This window comes from Papio anubis, chromosome 3 (assembly GCF_008728515.1).
Source record: "Papio anubis isolate 15944 chromosome 3, Panubis1.0, whole genome shotgun sequence".
Taxonomy (NCBI): domain Eukaryota; kingdom Metazoa; phylum Chordata; class Mammalia; order Primates; family Cercopithecidae; genus Papio; species Papio anubis.
This window is the reverse complement of record NC_044978.1, coordinates 113,104,166-113,122,146: the sequence shown is the minus strand read 5'-3', so window position 1 is coordinate 113,122,146 and position 17,981 is coordinate 113,104,166. Positions and strand designations below refer to the sequence as shown.

The following is a 17,981-nucleotide window of genomic DNA, read 5'->3' as shown; positions in this document are numbered from 1 at the left end:
TGATACCTCTGCATATCCCTGTCAGAACCATCACCTGAAGCACAATGAGTTTATAATTTATAACTATATCTACATCCTTAGAATGCTAATATCCTGTGATTTAATCTGTGAAATACATGTGTTTCTTCCACAGGTGTTATGGAGATACAAAGGAAAAAAACCATCCACATTAGGAACCAATACTCGTCTGTATGATTGGATACCCCAGAATGATCTTCTTGGTAGGACTATGAGAAAGTAAAAATATGAACCAGATGAGAAAAAAATGAATAAATGTTAAATAGCAAGCAAATTCAGCAAAGATTTAAAATTATAAAACTTTATTTTACTTACACTTTTGAAGCAGATATAATTAAAGGATTGACTAAAATTGTATAGATTAACATTTTCTATTGTTAAAATGAGAGTGACATGAAATGCAAAAGGAATTAACACCTCTTTTTCTGAAGATAGAAATGATCTTTAGTAGCAATGCTCCATGTGCACTCCTTTTAAAGAAAATGCTGTATGCTTCAGTGAGTTATCTCATAGTTTCCACTTTTAGTCCTGAAATTACTTTAAAATTTTAGAATAAAATAACTCACAATTTCTCATCCAATTTGCATACTAGGTCATCCTCAAACCAAAGCTTTTATCACTCATGGTGGAATGAATGGAGTCTATGAAGCTATTTACCATGGTGTCCCTATGGTGGGAGTTCCCATTTTTGGTGATCAGCCTGATAACATTGCTCACATGAAGGCCAAAGGAGCAGCTGTAGAAATAAACTTCAAAACTATGACAAGTGAAGATTTACTGAGGGCTGTGAGAACAGTCATTACCGATTCCTCGTAAGTACTACTGCTTGTACAGACTGATTTAACGTTGATTATGTTATACATTATGCCAGAAAATGTTAAATATCACCCTGGTAGACATTTTTAGGGATTTTTCCCCGCAATATTGAGTCATTCATCAGCTTTGTATTTGGATAGTACTGGAAATTATAGTTCATAAAGTGTCAATGTTTCTTCATGGAAATATTAGGTTTAAGTTAACAACTGGCTTACTAAGCTTCTATTCACATCTTTATTTTACCCCATTTTGTTAAGAATATACTCTTTTTCAGTCTCTCCACTATATCTGTTTAATGCTATGCAACCAACAATGTTCTTGTCGCAACCAGAATCAATCTTTTAGTCAACAAGTTTTTGGCTTGCATAACATATGCTATGGTTTAGCTACCTGTCTTTTATGAAAACAAAATGACAACTTTTTAACTTCTATGTGTGTTTTTGCCTTCCAGTTATAAACAGAATGCTATGAGATTATCAAGAATTCACCATGATCAAAGTGTAAAGCCCCTGGATAGAGCAGTCTTCTGGATCGAGTTTGTCATGCGCCACAAAGGAGCCAAGCACCTGCGATCAGCTGCCCACAACCTCAACTGGTTCCAGCACCACTCTATAGATGTGATTGCATTCCTTCTGGCCTGTGTGGCAACTGCTATATTCTTGTTCACAAGATGTTTTTTATTTTCCTGTCAAAAATTTAATAAAACTAGAAAGATAGAAAAGAGGGAATAGATCTTTCCAAATTTAGGAAAGACATGACGGTGTAATCCTGTTAATTCCAGCCACAAAGAATATAGTGAAAACACGTTACCTTTCTATTTTCATATTATCTATTCTGATATTTTATCTTAGCTATGAAGCCTAGAATTCCACGATCATGAAGTTGTGAGTATATCTTATTCTTTCGTTGTATTTTCCTAGGTGTCTTTACTCTCTTCTCTCACTTTGTGACACAAGGACATGAATACATCTAAATTTTCCTCTTTCTGATATTACTGTTTTTGTGATGTCATTACTTCTATAACCCTAAGTGATAGGGTGACATGCAATATGCTGATTCCTGGTGTGTGCCCGAACACATGGATGTAAAGAAGTAAAAAATGTAAAATTCACAAAATTCAGTAAACCACACAAATCAGGTAAGTGTTCTATGAGATTAGCTTGCTATGAGAAACATAATGTTTCTTTTTCAATTTAAATAAGCCCTTCTCCATACCCAGTATCAGTGATCTCAGAAAATGAATTGCTAATAATGATGATACAGCATTACACTTGGAAAAGTTTGCTATATTTCCATAGACCACATCTTGCTGTCAGGCCCTATATTTCTGCCATCACTCAACCAATATTTTTTGTATTTTCTGGATGATAAAAAAGATTATTCTCATTGCCCTCAAACAACAAAATAAACTATTTTTTTCTGACATAGAGAAAATGTCAGTAAGATATTCAAGGTGAACAGATTATGTTGGGATCAGTAACCATTAGAAATATATTTATTATTATTATTATTATTTTTGAGACGGAGTCTCACTCTGTCACCTGGGCTGGAGTGCAGTGGCACCATCCCAGCTCACTGCAACCTCCGCCTCCCGGGTTCAAGCAATTCTCCTGCCTCAGCCTCCTGAGTAGATGGGATTACAGGAGCCCGCCACCACCTCCAGCTAATTTTTGTATTTTTAGTAGAGACGGGGTTTCACTAAGTTGGTCAGGCTGGTCTTGAACCCCTGACCTCGTGATCCACCAGCCTCGGCCTCCCAAAGTGCTGGGATTACAGGCGTAAGCCACCGTGCCTGGCCAGAAATATATGGTTTGAATTATTGAGTTTATAAAATTTGTTTGATAGTATACTTAATAAAGAAGATTTAAATGTCTATTATTTAAAAATGATGAATACTCATAATTCTAATCTCTATAATCAAAAGTATAATTTCCTGTAGAAAAAGAGATGCTTGCTCTGAAAGTAGGATCAGTAAACTGCTTTTCAGTCTCAATCTTTAAGAATTGCAAATTCATCAAATAATTGCTTACATGGTAAAAGTTTAAGGTATTAGAAAACCTGCTTAACAAACAATATTATGTATTAAATATTTTGATACATAAAGCTCTACACAAAATTAAATATAGTTTAATAATCATTACACTAATAAGCAAATATGTTAATTTTTTCATTTTTTTACTGTCATATAATCTTAGTGATATGCCTATTTATAATTTAATATAAGGACTTGATTTATTAAATAAACAAATTGGCTCAACCGGTTTTTTGAAAATTTTGAAATTCTTACAGATGTTGATAAGGTATATCTATAAATTAATTTCAATTTTTAAAGGATGATATAAAAATGCATATAAGTATTTTTCTTGTCTATGTATATAATTAAATGCAAATAAAATTATTTACTCTGTTTTTAAAGTTTCTTAAGGTTTTACACCAATATGTTTTTTGACTTTTACAATATTATCATAATCTAAGAAAAGCTGATTATATCTGTCTTAAGCCTCATCTTTTCTCTGTAATTAAACACAGCAACTGATTAACATGCTGTGACAGGTAGGAAGCTATTTCTGGAGTTGAGCCTGCTAACACTCTGGGGCTTTTTAGGTTAGACATTCATTGTACGTGGGACACTCTGCCTCTCAAGAGCTGTTGCTCATAAGACTCTCCTTCATCAATCTGGCATTGCCTTTTGAGATCAGTTGCAATTAGAATCCAACTGGCCTTACTGTTGTAATATGTTCTATCTTAACCAGCACTTTATTACCAGGAGCCTGCCGAGGTTTGTTCTCTCATTCCTGTAAGAAGCTCCCAGCACAGATATTCTAAATTTTGGACTATTAATCTATTAACAAACCTTTGGAACATGTTCACTTTAAGTTGAGCATAGTGTGATGAGATGCAAATTACATTACAATCCTATATGTGTGTGTTTTAAATTTTAAAGTGTATAAATTAAATAACATATTCTAAGTATCCGACAAGGGTCAAATAAATGATATAAAGTCACTAAATCAAGGCTATTTGATCTCATCGTGTTTCAGAAATCTTCTGGTAACATCATCTTTTGTTTTTAAAATTATATCAATTATTGCAAATGAAGGAAATCTCAAGGGAATTTTTAATAATTACCTAGAATCTCACTTCTAGACCTAACAAATAAGAGCAAATTCCCATATTTTCATCACACCGTCTTTAAAATTTGCACATGGTGTGGTGGCAAAATTGATTTTTAAAGGTGGCAGAGTAGGAATGCCCTGTCCGTGTTCCCCCACGCAGAAAGAGACTTAACAACATCATATAGACCAAATTTTCACGGTGATAATCCCAGAAACTGGTGAAAAGGTTGCAGCACCCCAGAAAAGAGCAAAGCCAAGAAGAATTTTATTTTAATATCTAAGAAATGTTGTACCATATCCTCTCAATAGATCCTTCTCTAGACAATACAGCATTACACGATAGGAAAAAAATCTTTAGTCATAACTTTTCCCACAGAAGTGAAAGAAGAGTGGAATGTCTTCTAATGCTCTGGCTCCTCAGGGGACGTCCCAAGGGTCTGATTTCTGTCACTGAACTTAAATCACTTATAGAAATCCCAGCCTTTGAAAGCCTGGGAATAAAGGCAGTGTGGCAGCATTGGGCCTTACCAGAAGAGCTGCATTGTTACTACAGAATGACATCAGCTGACGCAAAATATTACAAAATCTTGAAAACAAACAAATAAACAAAAAACCCTATTTAACTTGGTAATTACATTCAAAAGCCCGGAGAGGATACAGCTCTTGGAATGGTTTGCAAAGCTCTCAGCATCTCTAGCTGGGGTGATTGATGAAGGTCTTCCCCTACTATAAGCCAGGACATAAAGACTGGGAGATGTGGGTGTTTCTTTAAATCTCAAAATTTAAACAAAGAAATGCAAAACGTGCAGACAATGGAAAGTATTACCTATTTTAAGGAATAAAATAAACCTTTTTTCAACCCTGAATGAACAAAGGTCTATTAATTACCTGTCAAAAAATTCAAAATATATTAAATACCTATCAAAAATTTCAAAAATAATTAAAGATGCTTGATTAGCTAAAAGAACACAGAAAAGTTTTTAAAAATCAGGAAAATAATACATATATGAAATAAGAGTATCAACAAGACATAAAAAGTATAGAAAGGAACCAAATAGAAATTCTGGCACTAAATAATACAATAAGTAAATTGAAAAATTTGCTAGAGAAATTCAATAGATGACTTGATCAGCATTGGAAACTATTAAGGGAGAGGAACAAAAAGAATGTGATAATAAAGTGAAGAAAGTCTGAGACTTATGGGGCATTGTTAACCTGACCAGTTATGCATTATGAGAGCCATCATGGGACAAGAGGAGAAGATTGAGACAAAAAGTCTATTTAAATAATTAATGGCAGGCAGAAAATTTCTCAAATTTGAGGAAGAATATGGACATAGAATTGTTTTAAAACACAACTACTCTACACTGAAATCAATTCAAAAATTTTACACAAATAAATATTATAATCAATCTTTCAAAAGTCACAGACAAAGAAAGAATATTAGAAGCAGAAAAAGAAAAAAAATGAATAATGACATAAAAGGGAATTCACATGATATCAACAAAATACCAGAAGATAAATTTTTAAACCAAAGTAAGCGACATAATATATTCAAAGTGTTGAAAGAAAAATAAGAATAAAACCCTACCACACAAGACATTCATTTGGCAAACATGTCATCCCAAAATTATGGAAAATGGAATATTTTCTCAGGTTAAAAAAAGGTTGAAGAAGGTAATTATTATCACACCTGTCCTACAAAAAAAGCAAAAAGAAGTCATTCAAGTCGAAATGAGGGAGGCTAGGTAGCAAAATGAATGACTCTAAAAGTATAAATCTATCTGGTAGAGATAAGTAAGTAATTAAATATAAAGTCCCATAAGTGTTTAATGTTGATGCACAAGTTACTTTTAATTCTGATATGCAATTTAAGAGAGAAAAGCATAAAAGTAACATTGCATTTATATTAATTGGGGCACAATATAAAATATATAACTAGTGATATTACTAACATAAAGTAGGAATGGGAGATGTAAAGGAATAGAGTTTTCATATATAATTAAAGGTTTTTTGGTTTAAAATGGACTATTATTTTAAAATATTCCTATTTTATTTAATATTTATAATTTATTTTTTATAATTTATAATTATTTATAAATAATTATATAAAATAATTTAATTTTATATTTATATTTTCATTTATATTTTATTTTTTAATATATTTTATTATACAATGTTTATTATAAAATTTTTTATGCAATCCTCATGGTAAGCACAAAATGTATCTATAGAACAAGAGTGTTCAATCTTTTGCCTTCCCTGGACCACATTGGGAAAAGAATTGCCTTGGGCCACACGTAAAATACACTAGCACTAGCCATAGCTGGTGAGTCGGGAAAAAATCGCAAGAGAAATCACAACGTTTTAAGAAAGTTTACAAGTTTGTTTTGGGCCGCATTCAAAGCCATCCTGGGCTGCATGCAGCCCTCAGGCTGCAGGTTGGACAAGCTCGTCATAGAGGATACACACAAAGAAGTGAAAAAAAGCAACTTGAACTTACGAATGTAGCAAAAACAGTACTATGAAGTAGTCTATAGTAATAAATGTCTATGTTAAAAAAGAAGAAGTATCTATAGCATTCTAACTTTACATATCAAAGAACAGACCAAAATTATCAGAAAGAAAAGAATCATAATGATTACAGCAGAAATAAATACAATAGAAAATAGAGAAAAATCAACAAAACTGAGTTGTTGCTTTATTTTTTTAAAAATATCAACAAAATTGAGAAATTGTTTTCTCGACTATAAAAAAAGTGAATAGTTGTATAATTAAGATCAGGCTGAGCATGGTGGCTTATGCCTGTAATCCCAGCAGTTTGGAATGCTGAGGCAGGCAGATTGCTTGAGCCCAGGAGTGGGAGACCAGTCTGGGCAACATGGTGAAATCCTGTCTCTACTAAAACTACAAAAATTAGCCAGGTATGGTGGCATGCACCTGTAGTCCCAGCTACTCAGGAGGCTGACGTGGGTGAATCGCTTGAACTCAGAAGGTGAGGGTTTCCGTGAGCTGAGATGGTGTTGCTGCTGTACTCCAGCCTGGGGACAGAGCAGAGACCCAGTTAAAAAAAAAAAAAAAAAAAAAATTCAGATATGAAAGAGAAGACATTACACTTAATGCCATAGAAATAAGTAGGTTGCAAGAGAGAAAATATTGGCAAATCGCTTATCTGCTAAGTGTTTTATATTCAAAATATAAATATACGACAATATATATATCTCCAAGATGTCTTATGGAGTACTTATGAACTGCTCTCCATTTGTATATTCTATAGAGCCTCTTGTACTTTCCCTATACTATTTGAAATAGGACTGCAAATCTGCAGTGTAGTTGTTCAGGGGACTATTCAGAGAAAGAAATCCCAAGATCTCACCCACCTTGTAAGTCTAGGCACCCACTTCATGCCAGGTAGTTTAGAGTAAATAGAAAAACCATACCTGGCATTGATAGTACTAGACCTGTGCCAAATGTCTTAGCTAAAGAGAACGGTAGTAAACACTGAAAGTGAAGGGGATTGGATTCTGTCCTTGAAGGTGGACCATAGTCTTAGTATAAAATGTAGCGTAACCCCAATTTAAGACTACACTTCTAACAGGCCATGTTATTTATAAGATGCCACTCATTCTTACCCACTTGAAGAAGAAGAGGATATGCTAGCAAATGTAGTCAAGGTCAGGTGTGCTGGCTCACACCTGAATAATGCCACTTGAAGATATTTGAGAGGCTGAAGTATGGAGCATTCCTTGAAGCCAGGAGTAATTGATGACTCAGCCTGGGCAACATTACAGAGACCCTGTTTTCTTTCTAAATGAAAATATGTCAATAATGATAACTAATGGAATAAGTGAATAATAAATAGAAGTGTCGCAGAGGTGCATTGCCTGTAAAAGTACTTAGCTTAATTCTCGAGGCTGGAAGATGAGGAGTGACTGATCGTAGCAACCAGGAGTCTAAGATTGCAGTGGAGCTATGATCACACTTACTGCACTCCAACACTGAAAGGCAGAGTGATGACTGTTTCAAAAAGGAAGATAGAAGAATTTTATTATCTCAGTTGTCTAAGTCACTATATATGAAACATGATTATTACATTTAACCTGATTTAATGTAAAAACAATGCCAGGACATATAATTGTCCTATTTACTTCAGTCTTCTAGTAGTTCTCATTAACTAACCTGTCTTATCCTCATTTTTTTGTCTGCTATATAGAAGGCATTTAGCAGGGATCTCAGTCTTTTTAGAATTCTAACAAATATACTTTAATTTGAATTTGACTCAGAACAAAGTATTTTCTTTATATAAATGATTACATGGAAATTTGAAGACGGAAAATCAGATACCTTAGTACCAATACTTCGTTGTATAGTGGGTATTCCAGACTGACCTTGGTGAGACTCTGAAGAACAAAGATTGAAAACATGGGTAACAGCCAATCATGATGAAAATACTTCAACAGAAAACAAGCAGATTCACCATTTATTATTTGAAAACTCAGAAACAAAATCTAACGTCTTTGTATTTACGTTCCACTCCTGGGGGGAAAAATACAATAAACTACAACAGTTGACATTTTTTTTATATACACAGTTACATTCTTTATGGTGAGAAAAAAATTATAGTTATTTCTATTTCAACTATAGTTACCACTTAAAAATAAAAGCTCAATAATTTTCTATTCTATGCTGTCTGTCTCCTAATTCAATCATTACACTCACCCTTTCTCCTTATGTTGGGATATTTCAATTGCAACTGAAAAATTATGGCCTATCTTTTATTTCCTGTGACTGCATTTTCTATGGGAATAAATCCCGTCTTTATCATGAAGTAGTAACACACTTCATCCTGGAGGTGGCCTATACTTCTTTTTGGTGGTTTTAGTGGAAATATTTGTCAGAGGTTCTGGGATAGTGCATAAGTTTTAAAATAATCAGAAAGTGAAATAAGAGGAATTGCTGAAGATGGTAACAACAAATTATAAGGAAGACAGAATAGAGCTAAAGCAGGGAAGCATGAATATTATTAGAGTACTGACTAATTTTAGTATCTTTATGCCAGTCTCTCAGCATGAGAGCTCATCAAATGTTATTTTTTGAATAAATTTTATTTGCTATATTTAAGGTATACAAAGTGGTATTACCAGATACAAATACATAGTGAAAAGGTTACTGTAATGAAGCAGGTAAGCATGTCCATCATCTCACATTAGTTACTTAATTTTTATTGTTTTCAAAAGTTTTCCAAAATGCTTCATTTTCAGTAAATTGGTATGACAATCAATCACTAGCTTCTCTTCTATTTAATTATAAGGAAATAATTTTGATACTACTGTTTTTATCCCATCACTGATAAATTGTAGACCACTAGATCTTTCAAATTTACCTTTTTAAAGCAATTGGAAAATTAAGATACTAGTATAAATGTTACTATATCCTTGTTATTGCAATTGTGGTTGCTTTTATCTTATTTGAAATAATTATAAAATAATGAACTTGAAAGAGATGAATTGGAATATTTTTGGTTAACAGCCAAAATGTCTGAAACCAGAAATATGTAGTTTTTAAATTATTTCAGTACATACAATAATTTTACTTATGCTATTACGATTGTGTTTTTAATATGAATTAATTTTAACAAACGTCATTCTGGTGTTGAAAAATAAAGATAATTTTTAAATAGTTGACACATGTTGAATGTATGTGAAATGACATGTATTGTATTTGTTCTTTGTATTATGTAACTTCTTGATTATAGTTTTATACAATTGTATTAAAAACATGTCAGGATTACCATTATCCTGTGAAAACACAGTCTTCCCATTGTGATTTTTAAATAACTAGAACAAAAGTTACCTCCATTGCTATTGTTACAGTGCCACACATTAGCATTTTGTAGTTTTAACTTTGTAAGCATATACTTATATGCATTCCTATTATTTGTCTATTAGTCCATAATTATTTCAACACTAAATGCCTCAAAGCATTCAATACAATGCCCCAAAGTAAAATGTTGAACACTTCTTAAATTCTAAAATCAAAATACAACAAGAAAAAGCAGTAATAATAGCAAACATTTACTGATAATCTCTTTATGATGAGAATATTATTACCACGTATTCTAAGAATCATTGCATGACTATTCTGATTCATTCCATTTAACAATAAAAAAACTAGGAGGAGATGCGCTTTTTTAACTTATAGTCAGCATATATATAATTGACGAAAGTATATTTTTCAGTATTTTCTTATAAAATTTACATACAATGAAATGCATATATCTTCACTATACATTTTCCAAGTTTCAACAAATGAATACACCTCTATAAACCCAAACCCCATAAGACATTATTATCACACAAAATTGTCCTTTCATGTCTCCTCCCAGTCCAACTCAGCCCTTGCTACCCAGAGATTGTTCTAGAATATCTTATATATGAAATTATGCATGGAGTATGTACTCTTTTGTGGCTAGTTTCCACTCAGCCTAACATGCTTTGGATTCATCTGTATTGTTGCCTGTCACAGATGTATATGAGTAAACTGCATACTCTGCACCTCCATTTGTTTATTCATTCTCCAACTGGTGGACACTTAGATTGTATCTACTGCTATTTCAGTTCTTTCACAGTGTCTTGTGAGTGGGAGTTTTCACTGTTGTCATTTGTTTGTTTATGAAGTCTAATTTATTATTTCATTATTTTTTCTTTTATAGTTTTTCTGTAAATCTGTCTAAGAAAGCTTTGCCTGTTGCAAAGTAATCAAGGAAAATGGCTCCTGTTTTCCTCTAACAGTTTTAGGGTTGGTTTTTGTTTTTTGTTTTTTGTTTTTTGTTTTTTTTTGAGACAAGGTCTTTCTCTGTTGCCCAGGCTGAAGTGCAGTGGTGCCTCTGAGGCTTACTGTAACCTCCGACTCCTAGGCTCAAGGGATCCTCCCATCTCAGCCTCCTGAGTAGCGAGGACTACAGGAGCGCCACCATACCAGTCTTTTTTTTTTTTAAGTTTTCTGTAGAGACTTATTTTTTTATTTGTTTTTTTTTTTTAATTATTATTATACTTTAAGTTCTGGGATACATGTGCAGAACATGCAGGTTTGTTACATAGGTATACATGTGCCATGGTGGTTTGCTGCACCCATTAACCCGTCATCTACATTAGGTATTTCTTCTAATGCTATGCCTTCCATATCCCCACCCCCTAACAGGCCTCAGTTTGTAATGTTCCCCTCCTTGTGTTCATGTGTACTCATTGTTCAACTCCCACTTATGAGTGAGAACATGCAGTGTTTTGTTTTCTGTTCTTGTGTTAGTTTGCTGAGAATGATGGTTTCTGGCTTCATCCATGTCCCTGCAAAGGACATGAACTCATCATTTTTTTATGGCTGCATAATATTCTATGGTGTATATGTGCCACATTTTCTTTATCCAATCTATCATTGATGGGCATTTGGGTTGGTTCCAAGTCTTTACTATTGCGAACACTGCCACAGTAAACATACATGTGCATGTGTCTTCATAGTAGAATGATTTATAATCTTTTGGGTATATATCCAGTAATGAGATAGCTGGGTGAAATGGTATTTCTTGTTCTTGATCCTTGAGGAATCACCACACTGTTTTCCACAAAGGTTGAACTAATTTACATTCCCACCAACAGTGTAAAACTGTTCCTATTTCTCCACATCCTCTCCAGCATCTGTCGTTTCCTGACTTTTAATGATTGCCATTCTAACTGGCATGAGATGTTAACTCGTTGTGGTTTTGATCTCCATTTCTCTAATGACCAGTGATGATGAGCTTTTTTTCATATGTTTAAACATTTTTATATGTTTATTGTCTTTTTTTGAGACGTGTCTTTTCATATCTTTTTTAAAAGGCGGTTAGATGTCAACTCAGGATTCAAACTGAGGCCATCTGCTTTCATATTTTTAACCACAACCCACTGTTATATAATGTCAATAATAACTCCCAGTCAATGACAACTTCTTAGGAGCTTTGCCTTGGCATGTACCCGAACTTTGTCATAGATTTGTCTCCTATATCTAGTTCTTAAATTGCAATTTTTTGATAAACAAAAATTTACTTTTCCTGTTCTTTGCCCACATTTTAATAAAGTTGTTTGGTTTTTACTTTTAAATTTGTTTACGTTCATTATAGATGCTGGATACTAGGCCTTTGTCACAGACACAGTTAGCAAACATTTTGTATCATTCTGTAGGTTTTATTTTTACAGTGTTGATAGTTTCTTTTGCTGTGCAGATGCACTTTAATTTTACTAGAACCCGCTTGTCATTCTTTGTTTCTGTTGCAATTGCTCTTGACATCTGAGTCATACAAGCTTTGCCCCTTTCTATGTCTAGAATGATACTTCCTAGCCAACAAACAGAAGAAAAAAGCTCAATATCAATAATTGTTAGCAAGGACATGGAGTCAATGTAAATGCTCATCAGTGGTAGACTGAGTAAAGAAAATGTGGTACACATTCAACATGGAATACTATGAAGCCATAGGAAAAGTAAGACTATGTCTTTTGCAGGAGGAATATGGATGGAAGATGGAGGACATTATCCTTTGCAAATTAATGAACTAATGCAGGAACAGAAAATCAAATACTGCATATTCTCACTAGTAAGTTGGAGCTAAATGGTTAAGACATATGAACACATAGAGGGAAACAACAGACACTGTGAAGGCGGGAAACAGCAGACATATGATGGAGGAGGAAGAGGAGCAGAAAAAAAATAACTATTGGGTACCAAACTTAATACTTGGGTGACAAAATAATCTGTACAACAAACCACCATGACACAAGTTTATCTACATAACAAACCTTCACATGCACCCCTGAACATAAAATAAAAGTTAAAAGAAAGAATATAACTTTTCAGTTTTTGATTGATTTTTTTAATATATGCAGAAAGTAGAGATACTTTACAAGATATTCTGCACTAGCCCATTCTCAAATGGTAGCATAAGAATTCCATGGATCAAAAGTCAAGGAAAACAAGAATAACTAGTGAAAATTGTTTCTTAAACTACCATTTGGTGTCCCTGGCAATAATCCTAAAGGCATATAACAAATAAAGTAACATTCACTGAAGAAAATCTACTAATTTGTGGTGAAAACCGCGAGTGTCTTTGGCATTTAAGTCACAACATGCTCACTTGCCCACCCTCCTTGTTCAGTAACAGAAAACTCCCTCTCTTTCAGGGAGGTGCTGATGCTACCACTCATTTTCTCTTTCCCATGGCAAGGTGAAGAAAGACATGTTTGCTTCCCCTTCCACCATGATTGCAATTTCCAGAGGCCTCCTCACCCCAGTGGAACTGTGAGTCAATTAAACCTCTTTCCTTTATAAGTTACCCAGTCTCTTTATAGCAATGTGATAGCAGACTAATACTTTCACTAACCAGTTTCTCAATATCTGTCTAAGCAGTCAATTAGTGAATAGCCTATGTTCGTTTTGCACAATCTTCAGTTTTACATTAAATGCTATGACAACTTAAACTTTTTACTGAAGTTTTTTAAAAATAGTTGAATGATTAGTAATAATTTTCACTAAATATAAATTGTGATGATGTCAACTTGACTGGAATGAAGGATACCCAGATGGCTAGTAAAGCTTTGTTTCTGGGTGTATTTGTGAAGGTCTGTCAAGAGGATATTGAAATTTCTCTTTTCTGGCAGATACCCTTGTGACTCTTGTCTGATCTGTGTCTTTTTTATTCCTACCAAGATAGCCACTTCATAGGAGACGGGACAGATGTTAGGTTTGTGTTCGTTGGTCAAATGAGATACACAGGAGGCAACTCAACAAAACACATGAAAAGTCAGAAGCAGTATATTCTTACAGTTCCCAGAGAGAAACAATCTGCTTGATTCACACGGCTAATGGGGAAGAGAAAGCTCTCTGGGTCATGCAGTACAACTAGTGGGTGGGGAGCAAGAGAGAGTGAGGGATTTGTGAGCCAAAGCCTTTATTGGAGTCTAGGGTGTTATCTAAATGGGCTTCCCTTGGGGAAATCCAATTAGTGGGTTTAGTGGTAGTAGGCATACCTTCCAGGATTCATTCTACGACTTAGATGTGGTCACTGCATAGTCTATGTGGGGTCTGGGGATCAACAAGGTGATCCAAGTATGTGGTATTTACAGGTCCCGTAAGAGATGGTCATTAGGATGCAGTTGTATAAGACAGATATTTGGACCACCCTGAGGAATTTGGAGGATGAAGAGGAACCTGAAATTGTATCAATGGTTTCTAAGCTCTGCTTCCAGAATGAAGAAGTCCAACTCATATTTAAAATGAATGCCAAGGTCACATAAAATTTTAAAACTTTCCTAAAATAATTATAGTACAAATTATGTTTAACTGTCAGTATGGAGTGAGGAAAAACCCTCTCATTTCTTGTACTGTGGAAATATGAACAAAATTATTTTAGGAAGATTGCAGATTCAATGGTATTCCTGAGAGAATGATTGATTTCTTTTTCTAGTAAGATGTGTATAGATGAGTACAGTTTCATTTCAGAAGGATTAATATTCTTTTTCTTTTCTTTCAAGTTACAACTGCAAACCGAGTTCTGTTAAGTAATGACATAATTAACCTGTATCTAACTAGCAATGCCAAACTACTCTTTATTCTCACACTTCCACTTTTACACACACAAGCACACAAACAAATGCATGCACACACACAGAAGAAAGTATTATAGAAGCCATATCTAAAAGGAATGTAAATCAACACAGTAATGATTTACTAGATATAAACTGTCATGCTCATAATTTAATCAAATACAGACATATTTGGAGGTTTAATTACAAAATATATTTTTATGTGTTTGGAAACCACTCAGTTTTTAGAATTAGGTGTCCACTAAATATGAAAAGAACTGTACTCTTATTGCTTCATATTTTTCTATAATGATTTGGTCACATGCTCTTTCTAGTAATCAGTGATTGTTGATTTAAATCAAATTTTTCACACACAGACATTATCTTAAAGAGACTAGATGGTGCTATGTGTCAGAATGTGGAGACAGTCTATGCTTCTGAAAATTCCTTTCTGTCTTCATTTAAGAAGTATAAGTAAATTTTATTTTATTCTCTATGGATACTTCACTTTTGTAATGCAAATATTGTTTTTCTCTGCAGGAAAAGGAAGAATTTGTTCAGAGCTCAGGCAATGATGGTGTTGTGGTGTTTTCTCTTGGATCAATTCTCCAAAATCTTTCAGAAGAAAAGGCTGATATTTTTGTTTCAGTCCTCACCCAAATTCCACAGAAACTCAGTATAAACTCCAAATCTGGTAAGCAGCTATTCCCACAGTGGATCGAGAGTGTGGATAATGGTGTCTTTTTTATTTGAAAGTTAAATCTTATTTTAAATTTAGCATAACAAGTACCTGTATTAAGAAAAAAAATCATAAAACATTATACTAATGTAGTTTGGCATAATTGATTATTTGTCTACTGAGACTTGCCGTTTCCATGGAAACACATCTTTTTGAAGTTATTTGTTTGTAATGAAATAGAAATAAAAACTTAAGTCCCACTAAGTATTTAGAACTTGAAATACTAAAATACTTCAGACCTGTGGTAACTTCTTCAAAAAAAAAAAAAAAAAAAAAGTTCTGAAATATATTGGCTCCAATGACCAGGAAAAGGGAGGATTATTTTTATCAGCATACTGATAGAGAAGAATCATGCTTAAATATATCCTCAGCTTAAGTTGTTTTAGGACTCAATGTAGCAGGGCATAGAAATAGAACCCTAGATTTCTGTGGTTTTTCTAATTAGCTAAGAGTTTTCTAGAATTAGAAGACAATTAAAGTTCTACAATGAATACGTAAGGCTATTTATGAAATATTCAAAGGCTCTTTTAAAACTATTTAGTTAAATTTTATAAAACACAGCATAGGCAAGAATGTTAAATAGGAGTGTGAAATCTTGGGTTGTGATTATGCAATTCTCTGTTAAGGGGTTTGATACATCTTTACATCCTTTGGATTCAAATGTAAGGTTTCTTATAGACTTCCTAAAAATAAAACTGTATATAACAACAAGTACAAATCCAGACAAGATGCTCAATTGAAAAATGGAATAAAATTAACCCATGTCTCATTTTTTCTTAAATATTAAATAACACAAAATAAAGATGAGAAGGAGGTAGGATGAAAAGACTACTACTCATCCAAAAACAGACAAAATCTAAAGCAGGGTATATTTGTGAGAAATTCTAAATTTGAAGAGAGGGAGGAAGGTCAAGTAACTATAATTTAAACAAAAGTCATGTATCCATAATAATTTTTATCTCTCAAAAACTGATTAGCCAGTACTGTTTTATTTTCTAATTCCTCACTTATAATCTCATTCTTTTGTAACTGATAATATGCAAAATGGCAATAAAGATAGATGTATAAAAAAGACAGATGTATAAAACGCTTTTATTTATTTCAGTATTTATAAAGTAACCCTATATACTTTTCTCGCTATGTAATCTGAAATAGAGTAGGATGTACGAGTTATAAATATTTCTACAGCCTTAAAATGCTATTATCCTGTGGTTTTACTTGTGAAATACATATATTTCTTCCACAGGTTTTATAGATATTTATAAAAAAGAAAGAAAGTAGCCACATTATGAGCCAATACTCAGCTCTATGATTGGATATTCCTGAATTATCTTCTTGGTAAGACTATGAGAAAGTAAAAATAAGCAATTAGATGAGCAACAAGGTGAATAACAGTTTAACAGCTAAAAATTCAATATTTTAAAATTGTAAAAGTTTATTATTTTACTTCTAAAGCAGATTTATTTAAAAAATCGATCATCAATTGTATAGATTCACACTTTCTGTTGTTCTTGTAAGAGTTTCAGGCAATGGGCCGGGCGCGGTGGCTCAAGCCTGTAATCCCAGCACTTTGGGAGGCTGAGACGGGCGGATCACAAGGTCAGGAGATCGAGACCATCCTGGCTAACCCGGTGAAACCCCGTCTCTACTAAAAAATACAAAAAACTAGCCGGGCGAGGTGGTGGGCGCCTGTAGTCCCAGCTACTTGGGAGGCTGAGGCAGGAGAATGGCGTAAACCCGGGAGGCGGAGCTTGCAGTGAGCTGAGATCCGGCCACTGCACTCTAGCCTGGGCGACAGAGCGAGACTCCGTCTCAAAAAAAAAAAAAAAATAAATATAAAAAGAGTTTCAGGCAATGCAGAAATAATTAATGCCTTGTTTTCTGAAGATAGAAAATTTCTGTGGTGGCAATGTCCCATGTGCTCAACTTTTGTAGAAAATGCTGCTTTCTTCAGTGAGTTATCTGATTGCTTTTTCCCCTTCTTTCTCAGAAATTCTTTTAACATTATAATAGAATTCTTACCCATTTCCCAATCTCATTCCAAAATTAAGTCATCTCAAAACCAAAACTTTTGTTACTCCTGGTGAAACTAATGGGACCTGTTAAGCTGTTTATGATAGGTCTTTATGGTGTGAGTTCCCATGTTTGCTGATCTGCCTAATGACATCATTCATATAAAGATCAAAGGAACAGCTGTGGAGGTGAACACATTTACAAGTGCACAATTGCTCAAAGATTTGAGAATTGTTATTCATAATTATTTGTCAATATTGCTACTTTTAAAGTTTTTCCAACCATTGATGATGTCACCAATCACACTAGAAAATGTTTGAGGCCATGTGACTTTTCTAACCATTTTTAGTTTGGTAATTCACCGTCTTGGTCTTGGACCTGAAGTGTTATGCTGACTCACAATATGCTGATTCCTGGAGAGTGCACAAATACAAAAAATGATAACTTCAATGGATGCAGAGAAGCCAAAAGAGTAAAACTGACACATGCAATAGACCATACACATCAGGAAAATATCTTAGGGAACAGTTTGATATGAGAAGCATAATGACTTCACTTTTTCTACATGCTTAGCACTACTAGGCTAAGCATATAAATTGAAAATAATGATAATAGGGGATTACACTAGGAAAGGCTTACTATTTTTTTATAGAGTCCATTTAGACCATCACA

The 17,981-nt window shown here is 33.7% G+C and overlaps 3 protein-coding genes across 3 annotated transcripts in view; all 3 read left to right on the top strand.

Annotated features, from left to right (window-relative positions):
* The window catches only part of UGT2A3 (UDP glucuronosyltransferase family 2 member A3), a 33,170-nt gene extending 31,103 nt beyond the window's left edge, over positions 1-2,067 (top strand). The window contains exons 4-6 of the mRNA XM_003898821.4: positions 134-221; positions 611-830; positions 1,286-2,067. Of these exons, the coding sequence (XP_003898870.2) occupies positions 134-221; positions 611-830; positions 1,286-1,565 (588 nt within the window). The 3' untranslated portion in view covers positions 1,566-2,067. The remainder of the gene's footprint in view (positions 1-133; positions 222-610; positions 831-1,285) is intronic.
* The window catches only part of UGT2B39 (UDP-glucuronosyltransferase 2B39), a 389,237-nt gene that overhangs the window by 213,568 nt on the left and 157,688 nt on the right, over positions 1-17,981 (top strand). The gene's annotated exons all lie outside the window — the stretch shown is intronic.
* LOC103875545 (UDP-glucuronosyltransferase 2B4-like) lies at positions 12,764-16,856 on the top strand. Its single transcript, XM_021938574.2, has 3 exons — positions 12,764-14,260; positions 15,098-15,251; positions 16,543-16,856. Exons 1-3 carry the CDS (start codon positions 14,111-14,113, stop codon positions 16,575-16,577), a joined length of 339 nt encoding a protein of 112 aa, XP_021794266.2. The 5' UTR covers positions 12,764-14,110; the 3' UTR covers positions 16,578-16,856.

Excerpts from the sequence above, each read along its gene's own strand:
- LOC103875545 (XM_021938574.2), top strand. The coding sequence starts at position 14,111 with ATGGTCATTAGGATGCAGTTGTATAAGACAGATATTTGGACCACCCTG. Across the intron at positions 14,261-15,097 it reads TATTTAAAATGAATGCCAAG|GAAAAGGAAGAATTTGTTCA; the intron begins GTCACATAAAAT and ends TTTTCTCTGCAG. Across the intron at positions 15,252-16,542 it reads CAGTATAAACTCCAAATCTG|GTTTTATAGATATTTATAAA; the intron begins GTAAGCAGCTAT and ends TTTCTTCCACAG.